This window comes from Tarenaya hassleriana, unplaced genomic scaffold, assembly GCF_000463585.1.
Source record: "Tarenaya hassleriana unplaced genomic scaffold, ASM46358v1 Cleome2, whole genome shotgun sequence".
NCBI classification, from domain to species: domain Eukaryota; kingdom Viridiplantae; phylum Streptophyta; class Magnoliopsida; order Brassicales; family Cleomaceae; genus Tarenaya; species Tarenaya hassleriana.
In genome coordinates, this window is record NW_010965372.1 from 2,775,584 (window position 1) to 2,788,989 (window position 13,406).

The 13,406-nt window shown below is 33.8% G+C and overlaps 2 protein-coding genes and 1 long non-coding RNA gene across 3 annotated transcripts; 2 read left to right on the forward strand and 1 right to left on the reverse strand.

The window, feature by feature from the left end:
- Window positions 1-827: 827 nt before the first annotated feature.
- Window positions 828-5,625, reverse strand: LOC104811891. The gene is given in 16 exon segments (XM_010538749.2): window positions 828-1,104; window positions 1,185-1,385; window positions 1,387-1,487; window positions 1,597-1,695; window positions 1,784-1,990; window positions 2,076-2,201; window positions 2,276-2,479; window positions 2,559-2,729; window positions 3,096-3,365; window positions 3,460-3,639; window positions 3,796-3,907; window positions 4,026-4,081; window positions 4,171-4,269; window positions 4,403-4,633; window positions 4,713-4,763; window positions 5,222-5,625. Coding segments are annotated over 16 exon segments (2,277 nt in total). The 5' UTR covers window positions 5,351-5,625; the 3' UTR covers window positions 828-1,064.
- Window positions 5,626-7,132: 1,507 nt separating this feature from the next.
- LOC104811892 lies at window positions 7,133-8,169 on the forward strand. Its single transcript, XR_771536.1, has 2 exons — window positions 7,133-7,308; window positions 7,888-8,169. It is a non-coding gene; the product is annotated as an uncharacterized LOC104811892 (long non-coding RNA).
- Window positions 8,170-11,902: 3,733 nt separating this feature from the next.
- LOC104811893 lies at window positions 11,903-13,058 on the forward strand. Its single transcript, XM_010538750.2, has 2 exons — window positions 11,903-12,096; window positions 12,716-13,058. Exons 1-2 carry the CDS (start codon window positions 12,034-12,036, stop codon window positions 13,022-13,024), a joined length of 372 nt encoding a protein of 123 aa, XP_010537052.1. The 5' UTR covers window positions 11,903-12,033; the 3' UTR covers window positions 13,025-13,058.
- The last annotated feature ends 348 nt before the right edge of the window (window positions 13,059-13,406 follow it).

Below are 13,406 nucleotides of genomic sequence, written 5' to 3' on the forward strand. Positions count from 1 at the left end.
ATATCAGCTTCGTTTTCCCAGTAATGGAGAAGAGACAATGGGAATCAATATCAACAAAAATAACCAAGTAGTACTTGCTGATACATATGTATTAATAAATATATATATATATATATATATTATATAGTATAACTAATACATATACATATTACAACAAAAATAATTATAACTAACACATACACATATAATGTATCTATTAAAAATAATATGTATATATATATATTAGTTATACATGTAACATATATATATAACTAATATCCATATTAAAATAAAAGTAATTATAACTAATATATATACAATATATTAAAAAAATAATATGTATATATATATTATTTATAATTATATTATAAATAATATATATATATATATATATATGTTTTATTAGTTATAAATAATTTTATATTTAATATATATTTAATATATATATATGTGAATTTTTATATATATAAATTAATTTAAATAAATTATGTTATTTATTTTTATTTAAAATGATGATGTGTCATAATGTGTACATAACTTGGAAGCCAAGTCATTGTCACACCATTTTTATTTGAGTTGGCAAACGCCGGGAGTTTTCGGTGAATTATTAACAAGTTTGGGGTTTTTTTGGTTAATCATATTAAGTATAGAGTTTAATTGATAAACAAAAAAGTATATGATTTTTTCATTGAACTGGTAAGAGTACAATGTTTTTATGGCGATTTCCCCTATAAAAAAACACTCCGCGATTATAGAAATAAACTGGGTATATCAAATTTTTTTTTTAAAAAAAAAGATTTGGGGATGGAGGCCCATCACACCAAAAAGGCAAAAATTAAGAGAAAAGATATTTAGGAGAGAGGGAATGATGGTGAAGTTCCCTCTTCAACAACGCTGTTCTTCTTCGCTTATATGAATATCTCTTGGTTCTGCAAGTTCGTCCATTTCTCCAGCATTCTGAGCCGACAACAATTATAACAAAACACACTTAAACTCGGTTGTCACAGAATGACAAGAGGAAAGAACCAGAACAGATCATTCCTTCTTTCTCCCGATCACACAGTTTTCCGCTAAAAAATCTTTTTCTATCTTCGAGCAGCAGCCATGGATGCTCCGGCGACTCTGCTGCAATTTCACATCACACAGACAGGTTCACAAAGCTTGGTATAAGTTCGTCCAAACCAAACCTATACGACCGCCATTACCTTCTTCCTCCCTGATGCTTCCCAATTGAATCAAAGTGTCTGCCCTCGGAATCCCGAGGCTTTGTCAAGATCTTTATGTTCCCAAGGCTCTCGTGTACGCCTCCGTCTGGAGCAGAGGCAGCTTCCCTCTGGACAGTTTTCTCGGCCTTCTTGAACCCGTGAGACTGAGCCATGGGGGTCACGGCCACCACATTCATCGAGCACAGCTGCTGCTGCTGCGACTTTGGCCGCTGCTGCTGAAGCCGCCACCATCTTGTGCGCTCCTTCTCGCAGTTGGATATACTCACCCTCAATCACAAATAACTGAAACCCGCACAAATATAATATTTGTAACGTACGAATGAGACTACATACATAGATTGTTTTCTTATAGAGAATTTACATTTTTAAAAAGGAGCATGGCACGGCATACCTCAGGATGGCTGGCAACAAAAACGTCCAACTTTCCATACTTTTTCTTGTAATCATGCCAATGCAGAGGTGCAAGCATTTTGCCCAAGCGGTTTGGGAGCTGAAGCATAAATAATTTCGCCAGATTAAAAGACCCTCCTTGTTCATGTTGGTTAGGATTTTGTTTGGTGTTTTGGGAGTTGACTAACCGTTGAGCCAATTCGGATTCTACCGCCAGCTGGCATTGTACGAACTATGCAAGTCAACAGTGACCGTTCATCAAGAAGAAGAGCACCATCTGCGATCATAGCTTCGGGTGTGATGGAACCAGTGCCGTCACTTACCACCGTTCCAGTTGGAGATTCAGTAATGGCAGAACCATTTTGCCCATCAGGTGAAAGCTGGCCATTAGGCTCCTGGTGATATATCAAATGAAAGACAAGCCAGCCTGATTAGGCCCGAGTGGGTTAAGGGGAAAAAACCGCAGAAAAATGAACATACCTCGGTTTTGTGATTTGGGGCATGAGAATCTAGCCTTAGGGCATCATGAAACTGAGCAGAGATGTTTTGAAAGTTGTTCTGGGATCCGCCAGATGCAAGATATTCTCCACTGCCAGAATCCACTGCCTGACGAGGAAGAGAAGGGTGACGAAGAAACCAGGTTTCGGAATGCCTCCAAGCAAAATAAAAAATAAAAAAACCTGTGCTTTCATGGAGGATGCTGGCACAGTTGATCCAGGTCGAGCTCCCGGGCTGCTTTGAACACTCAGATACACTTGACCAAGTGACTGCCCATTGCCAGACATCTGATATTCAGACATTTCATCAGATCTTACCAAGCCAGGATCACCTTGAGATGGTGGTTCATGATTCTGCACCGGTATCGGTGAACCCTCTGGTACAGCCTGATAAAACAGCATGAATCAAACAGTGGTCAATAACTGTGCAAGACCGAGAACAGAAGATGCCTTCTTAAGCTCACACCTTATGCTGCTGCCACTGGTGCATGGAAGAAACTGGCAATGCTGATTGGGGAAGATGAGATGGGGGGCCCTGATGCTGAATTGGCTGAGGGACCCCTTGTTGATGCATGATATAAGAATGCATCCCAAGAATAGAGGATGGAACCACCGGCATCCCAGCAGCAGCTCGGTTCTGAAAACAATCAGCACATTAGAAAAGGCAAAGCTACAGTCACGAAAATTTCTGTTTAAAGGTATTTCATAACCATTCCTTTCAGCGCCAAGAGCGCAAAAGCAAACAAGAACACACATTCAAATCTAAAAAGCATGGGATTTCTACAAAAGACTCTTTTGATTTCCACCACCACAACATTGGCTGCTGATTAAGTTCGATTTATTCCACTTTCTGAGAACAATTATAGCAACAATTGCCAAACAAAATGTGAACAGTGTGCCCAAAAGCCATCTCAATAAGAGTACGCAACCATCTTGCTCTGTAGATGGAATAACCCAATCTGAGAGTTACATATATCAAACAATCTGTGACGAAAATAGGTACCTGAGTAGCTGTGTCATCACTAGAAGTAAAAGGTTGAATATTGTCTGAACTTTTTCCATTTGAATGGACATCATTGTTAGCGCTAGCTGGACCACTTCTGTTTGCCTCAAGCTGGTTGACACTATTCAGGACAATCTGGGACGTGCTGTTGGAATTTGTTCTGGATATACGAGATTCATCCGTGAAAGACCCACCATTTCCCCTCGCATTGGCAAGCTCAATCTGGAACTGTTGCACTGCATGCAAATGCAGTCTCTCCATCTCTGCAAACTGAACTCAACAACAAGAAAAAAGATCGAAAAGGGATTACAATCATTTTCAGCACAAAGACATTAAAATATGAAAAGCCATCTAGAGAACTAACCTGTCTCTGACAACCAATCCATAGCTGGTTATACTGCTCCGTGCGTTCCCGCAGTTCAGCCTGCAACGAGTGATTTGTAGATGATTGCAAAGAATCCATCTCTTGAACTCGGGTAACCCAGGCTTGAGCTTCTCTTAGTTGCTCGTCCTTGTAAAGGATGGTTTCTTGAGCAATCCTATTCTACAAGCCATCAAGAACAATGAATAATATTTAGTCTATTGAACTTTTTTTAAGTGAATGCTATAAGCCATTTCAGAAAAGGAATCTAAATTCATTAAGATAGTTCAACAGATCTAATCATGTTGGGAGAACTTCTAAAGAAAAAAGAGACAAGACCTGTTCCTGCAATTCAATGAGCTGTCTCTCTTTCTCCTGAGTATGCTCCTGAAGTTCACATATTTGCTGTATATGTTGGGCTCTTTCAGCATCAGAGTGATCACGCTCCCTTCTGCATGTAAAAAAGATAGAGAACGATTCAATTATGAATCCACTGAGCAAGTTTCATTAATCTAACAAAACCCATCAGAATGTATAGCCCATGTATTGATTGATAAATTAAACATCACCTGAATGTTGTGAGTTCTTTGTTTTGTTCTCGGAGGAGATCTTCTTTGGCCCATGCCTGCAGGCACGGTATACGAGAGTCTAAGGCACAAGATCATTGAGAGTTCTGGTCGAAGAAGGCCAAAACATAAATGAAAACCAACAGACCGCCTCATTATCCAGTGTAATCGCATGTAGCTCCCTGTCTTTGTCATCAATCTTCCTCTCCAGCTCTCGGATAGTTCTCTCCTTCTCATGAAGTTGCTCCTAAAGTTTGAACATATTTGTTTAACATCCAATCAAACATGTAAATGCTTGAATGAAACAGAAAGCTCTCAAAAAAAAAACAAGCAGGCTGCTAGATTTCAACACGGATCACAAGAGTGAGCACGAAACCAACCTGTAGTTTGGAAGCAGCATTAGCATGCTCTTTGATTTGAGTATCAAAGTTGTTCTGCATTTCAATGATCTCAGATCTTGCAATAATCTGAGCTCGAAGCTCGATCTCCAGCTGCTGCAGTTCTTCTTTCTGTCTAGCAATGCTATGAAGTCGCTGCTGCAAAATGTCACTATCGGAACCATCATCCACAGTGATGGAGCAGAAATCCACATCAACCGGCTCCCTTCCATGCTGCACAATAAAAATTTCTATGCTTTTTTCTTTCTGGTGATTCACAAACCGGCATCGCTGCAAGACAAAGGTGATTTACCTCGTATATGGTTCTCTCAGCTGAACAGTCCAGCTTTAACTGTTCCAAATCCTGAAACCCATGCGTTCCCATTTTATGAGAAGAAAGTGATGAGAAAAGAACAGAAATTGCTGGAAAAAGAAGCCAAGCATTAGTTTTTCAATCGATTTAGACAATAGGAAAACAAACCCATTTGCTCTAATAAGAAGGAAGCATCCCCAAAGAACACCACCAAGCAAGTCCAAAATCATGCTAAAAATAATCACAAGCATAAGCAAAAGATCAACCGCACACAGATCAGACAATAGCAGGGTTTCCTTTCCATCAATCATCCGAAATGTCAGCATCCAACTGAGCAGCGATATTAAAAACCGACAGACACGACCCCAGGTCGAACCACAGGAAAACAAATAGAACAGTACGAGACAATAAAAAGTCAAGATTCAGCTCACCGGTTTCTACCATTTCACTGATTTCTAAGACAAAATATACAAAACCCAGTACCGTAGACGTCTCCAAAAGCATATTACCACGTCGTCCGGGGAATTTCCACCCGAATGGGGATCCGAAACGGCACGCCATTCTTTCCGGGACGATGATGGCGAAGGGATCCGCATAGAGCCGCCACGAGTAGCGGCTACGCCTGCGGCGGTCTCCATTACAACGAAACCCACCGAAGCGGCTCCAAGTCGTACACCTCCGATCAAACTGAAGTCTAGGGCTTGTCGTGGAGCAGGGAAGAGACCGTGGAATTGCAATATGGGATGCAGAGCCCAAAAATCCTAAGGCAAACTCGGAGTGAGAGATGATGAAACCCCGATTAACGAAGAAATAGACTGAATGAGTTTATGGAGTGACAATGGAGGAAATGTTGACGCGAAGGAGACGGTGGGGAGAGAGAGAGACAACGACGGGAACAATGATTGGGGTACGGAATACGACGGAGCGGTAGATCATCCCGCCTTCGCTGGTCAGTTTGGAGGCTTAATGGGCCTCGGTTCGGCCCATTTAGGATCAGACTTGTAGGCTCATGTAGTGTATAATATTTGCCTCTGTTATAAAAATTGCTTTTTTAATGTATACCAAACTTTGGAATGGGAGGAAGAAAGAAATGAATTTAAAATATCTCTGATGAATTGAAAAACCTATGAGTTGTTCTTGTTACGATTAAATGAATAATCATTCTTTTTTTTAATAATAATGATGCTAAAAATGTTCAATCAAGCATGCCAATGGTATATGACATATTTAAGACGAATTTACTTGTAGAATTAATTACTTGATCATATAAAGTAGGGTAGCTATGGTTCTTCGGAACCGAACCGAAAATCCGGTATTTTTTTTTCGAACCGAGCCATTTAAAATTCTCAAACGATATTTATTTTAGAAAATCAAATTTTTAGAACCGGAAGCTAACCGAACCGAATTTTTAAAAAACTCGAAAAATCGAATTTTTTTAAGAAGATCTAAATTTTTTAAAATAAAAACCAGAACTAAACCGAACCGAATATAATATAATAATCGATTGGTATATTTTATAAAACTGCAAAAATTGAATCGAACCGAATACCAAATCGTCATATAAGGTAGACGGGCTAATGGCATTTTATAAGGATAACGGTTGACGTTTACTAAATATAACAAAGGTTAGGTGTTATGATTTCGGTCAAATCGAATTGAATAATTGTATCCAAAACGAATTTAATCTGAAAAATGAATTTAATCTAAAAAATTGATCGGTTAATTAAATATAAAAACAATAATGTAATGTATTTAAAAATTATATTTTCCTAATGATTTGAATATTAAAAATATATATATATATATATATAAATCGGAAATTAATAGAATATATTTTTTCATAACTATAAAATACGAATCCCAATACAATCCAACTAAAATACAACGACAGATTAAAGAAGGTTAAGATAGCAAAATCATGACTCAATACTGGGTCGTTTCCATGTTAGTTTGCAACTGCATTTTCTAGTTGATTTCGGGTTAGTGGGGATAATATATAAATAAATAAATAAATAAAAAGATGCGTGTGTAGGTGAACAAAGCCCATCAGTCACTTTCTATTTCAATTAGCGCACGTTTGATGAGTAAAATAAAAATCATATATATAAAAGTACAGTTAAGTTAATAAGGGATTGACACGTGTATCATGTTAGAATATAAAAGGTTTCTTAAATAATTCAATATACTCATAAATTATATACGCATTAATACAATGTATCTTTCTACTCCACATTTTTGGTCAAATAGGTAATCAATTCATAATTAAATCTAAGAGAAAAATCGTTTGATTTTGTACATTAACCCCAAAATCCAAGAGTCATGTACACGTTTTAATAAATACATACATTCGTTTACAGAAGAAATGTTTAGTATATAATAACTAGATTTCATATTCTTCACATACAATCGTGACCTCTTTCTCAAATTTACATCTTCAACCCCATTATTCTGAAATTCAAAGAGAATAAAACAATAAAAATCAAGAATCAAATCCAAAGCGTGTTTCCTCTAAAAAAACACAAGAGTTTTTCCCACATTAAACGAAAAGAACGAAGCATACGTTTATTCTGTTTCATCTTCTGCTTTCCTAACTCATGTAAGCTCTTCTTACTCAAATACGGTATGGATTTTTCGAATTTCTTTGATCTGCTGTTTTGTCTTACTAGATTTAGCCGTTCATGTTGGTGATTTTCGTTTTGGATCTGATACTTTGAAGCGACTTTTGCAATTTTAGACTGATCGCGTATGTTTTTTTAATTGTATGTAGCTATTTATTTAAAGATTTTTCGTAGTCTTTGTTGAATTCTCCATTTCTTTTCCTCAAAAGTTTTTTTATTCAGATCTCTGGTTGGGACTTTGTAGAAGACGATGACTTTTTTTTTTGCGGAGTAAATTATAGTTTTTGTTGTTTGTCTCTTATGCTTTTTCATGATTGAGGATTTGTTTTGGGAATTAGATTCTGACGTTAATGAACCTTTGTTTAAGGCATATTTGAAGAGAATTTGATACTTCTCCGATAAGGCTAATGGCTATGGCCATGGTTTTGAATATTTTTTTTTAGTTTCTTCATAAACTAATAATACTAATTAAGGTTTAAATTATATTTAAAGCTATATATTTTTTACAAAATACACTTGATTCAAAGTATGCAATAGATTTAAATTATTTTTTATAGATAATTAAAGCATCTATCGACGAAGACGAAGAGATGGTGGAAGCAAAAAAAGATAATTATGAGGATGACGACAAGTGATAGATTAATATCGTAGAAGTTTGATGGGATCTTTTAAACACCACCGGAAAAGTAGAAGTCGATATATAAATATAGTATAATATTTTTTTATGGGTGTATCTCATGTCTTATTGATGGAGATAAGAAATTGTATGTGACAGTTAAGATGAGCAAAACGCTTTACCTGTAAAAGATTATCTGATAGGATGGAAATTTAAGTTTTTAGTTTCGATGTAGTTTGATTTTATTTATATTGGTTCTATCAGTTTTAGAAATTTTATATAAGTGTGTTTTATTTGAAATTTTAAATAAAAAATATTGTTTTTAAATATTGTCATTTTTTTTTGTTATTTTTGTATTTGATTTGTTTCAATTATATAGTTATATATGTATTCAATTTCGTTTTTGAATTTGAGAAGACCGTATGTGAAACATGATGTCAAGTAATATAATAATAAATGCTCTTTGTGTTTACAAATATATAAGTATATATGTATCTATATAGATGTATCCACATGGTTAAGTGTATGTATTCTATGGACATCATGATCTCAACGAAAGAATTCTACATCGAATTCAGACACACTTCACCATAGAAAAGAAATTGAATCAGGAAGAAGAGAAACAAAATGAAAACCGAAACCCTATTCAATCAAAATCAAAAGGAAAGAACGAGATTTAAAGAAAAGATTAATGGCAACACCGAAAGATAACTCAAAACGAAAGCAAAAACGAAGAAATCATTCATGTTGTCCGATACAGGTTTGTAAAAGGATAGTAATTAGCGGGTGATATATTTTTTTAAAATTTTAATTAGTCAATAATTTGGTAATTAGTTATGTAATCACCAAGTATAAGACTAAGAAATTGTGATCGAGATCTGAAGAATTGAGGACTACGATCTTCAAATCCCGAATAACTTTTAAAATAATTTTAGAAGCTTAATAAGATTTGTCACAAATATTCTCCAAACATTTTGTTTGGTGTAAATAGAGTTATATATATGGGTATAATTTCTTAGTCGGATTGTGTGATTAAAGAATAAGTAAACACATCTATATCTATATCTATATATCTATATGTATATATATGGGTAAGTTTTCTTGATTAATGTAAGTTATTGAAATGTAATCTTTCGACACATCTTATATATTTACGTTTCATGGGAAAATATATGTGTTTATTTTTTAAAATTAAACCATTTGTTATTCCATTTGAGAAAGTTATAATTCAAAGAAATTAATGCACAAAGGGTTATTTCTTACCAATCATAAGTATTTCATATGTATAAAAAAAATCAAGAGTATTTCATATTTTAGTTAGTCCCCAATATTTCATAAAAGAATATATGATATAGCTAATTATACTATATTCATCATAAAATATATTTTTTTCTTAAATAATAAAATCTATTATTTAGACTACATTTAATACGGCCAGATTAATATATTTTCTATATCAAAATTATATATTATAATCCATTAAAATATAAATACAAAATTTATTCACAATCTCTCTTAATTTAATAATATAAATTATAAATTTAAAAATAAAATATATTATATTTTAAAATTAAAATAAATTTATTTAAAATTTATATTAATTTTTAATCCGTGTGATATATACGGATGAACACATTTGTTATATGAATAAAGAAGTTGTGTCAAATCTCTATTTGAAAAAATACATCGTTCCGTTATTTTAACATTTAAAAAAAATCTCATTTTGATTTAATAATATGAAACTTTTTTTATTTAATAGTTGTTTTTTTAATTTTCTTTCTAAAAATATTATTCTAATATTCTATATTTCAAACATTAATTTTAGATTATAAACCAAAAAAAATAGAAAAATATAAATTGTTCACAATACATCTTCGAAAAAATATATCACTATATTATCTTAGACTCTTTAAAAAAAATCTATTTTGATTTTAACATATGAATCATAAATTCAAAGACATAATATATTATATTTAACTTTAAAACTAAAAAAATTTATTTAAAAACTATATATAACTTTAGTCAGTCTATGTTCACAATATAAACATACGGGCTAATAAGTTTGCTATTATAATAGAATTATATATTATAGCCCATACAAATATGAATACAAAATATATTCACAATATATATTCAAAAAAATATATATCATCCTTTTTTTTTACCAATTAATTTATCCACATTTGCTATATCATCTTATTATCTTAAAACTTAAAAAAACTCAATTTAATTTAATAATATAGACCGGTTAAATGTCAGACCCGTGAAGTGGTCATACTTCACTGGTATGACCAGATTTATTGTAATCATAGTCTGTTTCGTAATTGTAATATAATAAAACTGATCATGAGAGTTAATCTAATTGTTGCAGGTCCCTTTTGTGTACGCTTTCAAGGATATTCAACACCGTGCATTAAGGTTGGAAGGAGAGGAAAAAGAGTTTTGGTTTGTTGTAAATGGCGTGCCCATCAGATACTCGATCCAGGAACATGCCATTATCTCCGACTTAAATTTTAACAACTATTCGGAGGACTGGACTAAATGTAAGGGAAGTGAATTTCGGAAAAGAATATTCGGAACTTCAAAAGTTACCATAGAAGCTGCATTAAAGAAGTTGCGCGAAACTCCACATGCAAATGTGGAAGAAAGAAAGAGATTAGCAATAATTGTATTGTTTTAAACAGTGATTTGGTGGACATGGTCGAAAGTCTGGACTTCTGTGAAGGGTTTCCCTGGGTTCATGAGAGTACAAGTTACAAAATTGTGTAAGAATATGTTAGTGTCTATGGGTTTTGGTTTTGAAACAAATACTTATCTTAAAATGCATACTCTAAGTGAAATGAGACGATGACAGATCTGACACATATGAGAAAACTAAATCAAATTTTGAATCGCAGAATCAAAGACATTAGGACGGATCATGAAAAATCAGATAAAACAATTAGGATGATAACAAATTTAATGAAATACATATCGAATTAAATGGAAAAGTCTAACTATGACAGTGCTTAGTTTTAAATTTTTAGGATAAATGTGACCACATCTTAATTTATAAAAAAATATATTGACTTACATGTTAATGAAACAAGTAAAAAAATCACATGATTAGCGTTGTATCTCATAAATTTAGTTGAAAATCTATAAAATTTAAATATTGATGAGATTATAAAAAATAGTATAATACCAATATTTTATTGTGAATGTTTATTAAATTCAATAGATTATTATTACGTTACTAATCTTAATTAAATTTATATTATTGTTTAAAACTATATTTTCTAAACTTTCAATAATCATATTTTTAAACCATCACTCGATTAACAAAAAAATAACTTTTAAATAGAGTCATAAAATTTAATAAAATATTAGTATGAAATTCTATATTCTAATCTTTTGGTTTTATATTATAAATTGGAAAATTTTAATAATAGAAATTATAAATTTAAAAAATATATTATGTTTAAATTTAAAAATAATAATAATTTTTTAAAAAATATGTATATATATTTAGTCCGCGCGATTCGCGCGGGTTAATAACTAGTAAAAATAAAAAAAGGCTTTCCCACCACAAGATACGAATTCGAATTCAATTATGCATTAATTGACTAATTTATTTTGAATTGGTATGAATTCGATTTCAAACGGGTAATTATTTTGATAAACATTAATCAAAATAAAGATGGAACTGGTGGCAGGAGACTTTGTATTATTTTTTTCAATATATAAATAAAAATTATAATATCCGATCCACTTGGCGTGAAGATGAAACGTTACGAAGGGAAAACACATTCTCCGGGCAAAATTGCAAAAATAACCCAACTTGTCGATTTGGACTTCACGGCATGACCCTCTAGGTTTAGGGTTTTAAAAAAAAAATCTAAAATGATAAAAAGACTAATTTGCCCTTAAAATATTGAATACGTGGCAATTCAATGGAAAGTAGGAAACGACAACAACTCTCTGTGTTTCCAAATTTTCAAACAAACAAACACGAACGGACAAACGTCTTCTCCTCTCATCCGGTTTCTTTCTTCAATCGCGCAAATCTCTCGGGTTCTTCTTACAAAATCGTCTTCTGTCGGCACAAATGGCTTCATCTTTGGCTTCTCCTTCGGTTACTGCTTCGGTTTCTACTTCAGAAGATCTACAGGTATGGTACACTCACCGAAAAAATTGATTGCGTCGTTCGTCCTCTCTTTGTCTTTGTGTTTATGTGTTTGTTTCGGGTTTAAACTCCAATAGAGTAATGTTCGAGTCGTTTGGGTTAGAAAAATTAGGGTTTTAGGTGAAAAATAGAGATTTTCAGAAAGATAGTTAATGAAAGTCGAATTTTTTGGTCAGACGGTTATATTACTCGAATTAGTCAGACCCATAAAATGGGTAGACCAATGAAATGGTCAGACCAGTGAAATGGTCAGACCCGTGCAGTGGAGAAACCAGTGAAGTGGTCAGACCCTTGAAATGGTCAGACCCGTGAAGTGGACAGACCAGTGAAGTGGTCAGACCCGTGAAATGGTCAGACCCGTAAAGTGGGCAGACCAGTGAAGTCTGGTTAGACCCGTGAAATGGTCAGACTCGTGAAGTGGGTAGACCAGTGAAGTGGTCAGACCCGTGATGTGGTCAGACGAGCGAAATGGTCAGACCGGTTAAATGTCAGACCCGTGAAGTGGTCATACTTCACTGGTATGACCAGATTTATTGTAATCATAGTCTGTTTCGTAATTGTAATATAATAAAACTGATCATGAGAGTTAATCTAATTGTTGCAGGTCCCTTTTGTGTACGCTTTCAAGGATATTCAACACCGTGCATTAAGGTTGGAAGGAGAGGAAAAAGAGTTTTGGTTTGTTGTAAATGGCGTGCCCATCAGATACTCGATCCAGGAACATGCCATTATCTCCGACTTAAATTTTAACAACTATTCGGAGGACTGGACTAAATGTAAGGGAAGTGAATTTCGGAAAAGAATATTCGGAACTTCAAAAGTTACCATAGAAGCTGCATTAAAGAAGTTGCGCGAAACTCCACATGCAAATGTGGAAGAAAGAAAGAGATTAGCAATAATTGTATTGTTTTAAACAGTGATTTGGTGGACATGGTCGAAAGTCTGGACTTCTGTGAAGGGTTTCCCTGGAGAAGATACACCTTCGTTAAGATTAGCGATCAGATTCGGAAATTGTATAATGAATTGGTTTGTATATTGCAGTTTCTTCCTTTCGAATGCATCGAAAGTTTAGGCGCAAATGGATGGTATATTGATGTTGAAGGTATCGATCCGACTTGTCCTAGGATGTGCAAGAAATGCATCAAACCGGATCTTTTTATACATATGCAAAGGTGTATAAACAGATTGGCGATACCTCAAAGATACATATTAATTTGGTGATTTCTTTTATAGTGTCACCAGTTGGATTGGTCTGACTAATTGAATTGGTCTGACAAATTGAATTGGTCTGACCA

Excerpts from the sequence above, each read along its gene's own strand:
- LOC104811893 (XM_010538750.2), top strand. The coding sequence starts at position 12,034 with ATGGCTTCATCTTTGGCTTCTCCTTCGGTTACTGCTTCGGTTTCTACT. Across the intron at positions 12,097-12,715 it reads CTACTTCAGAAGATCTACAG|GTCCCTTTTGTGTACGCTTT; the intron begins GTATGGTACACT and ends TAATTGTTGCAG.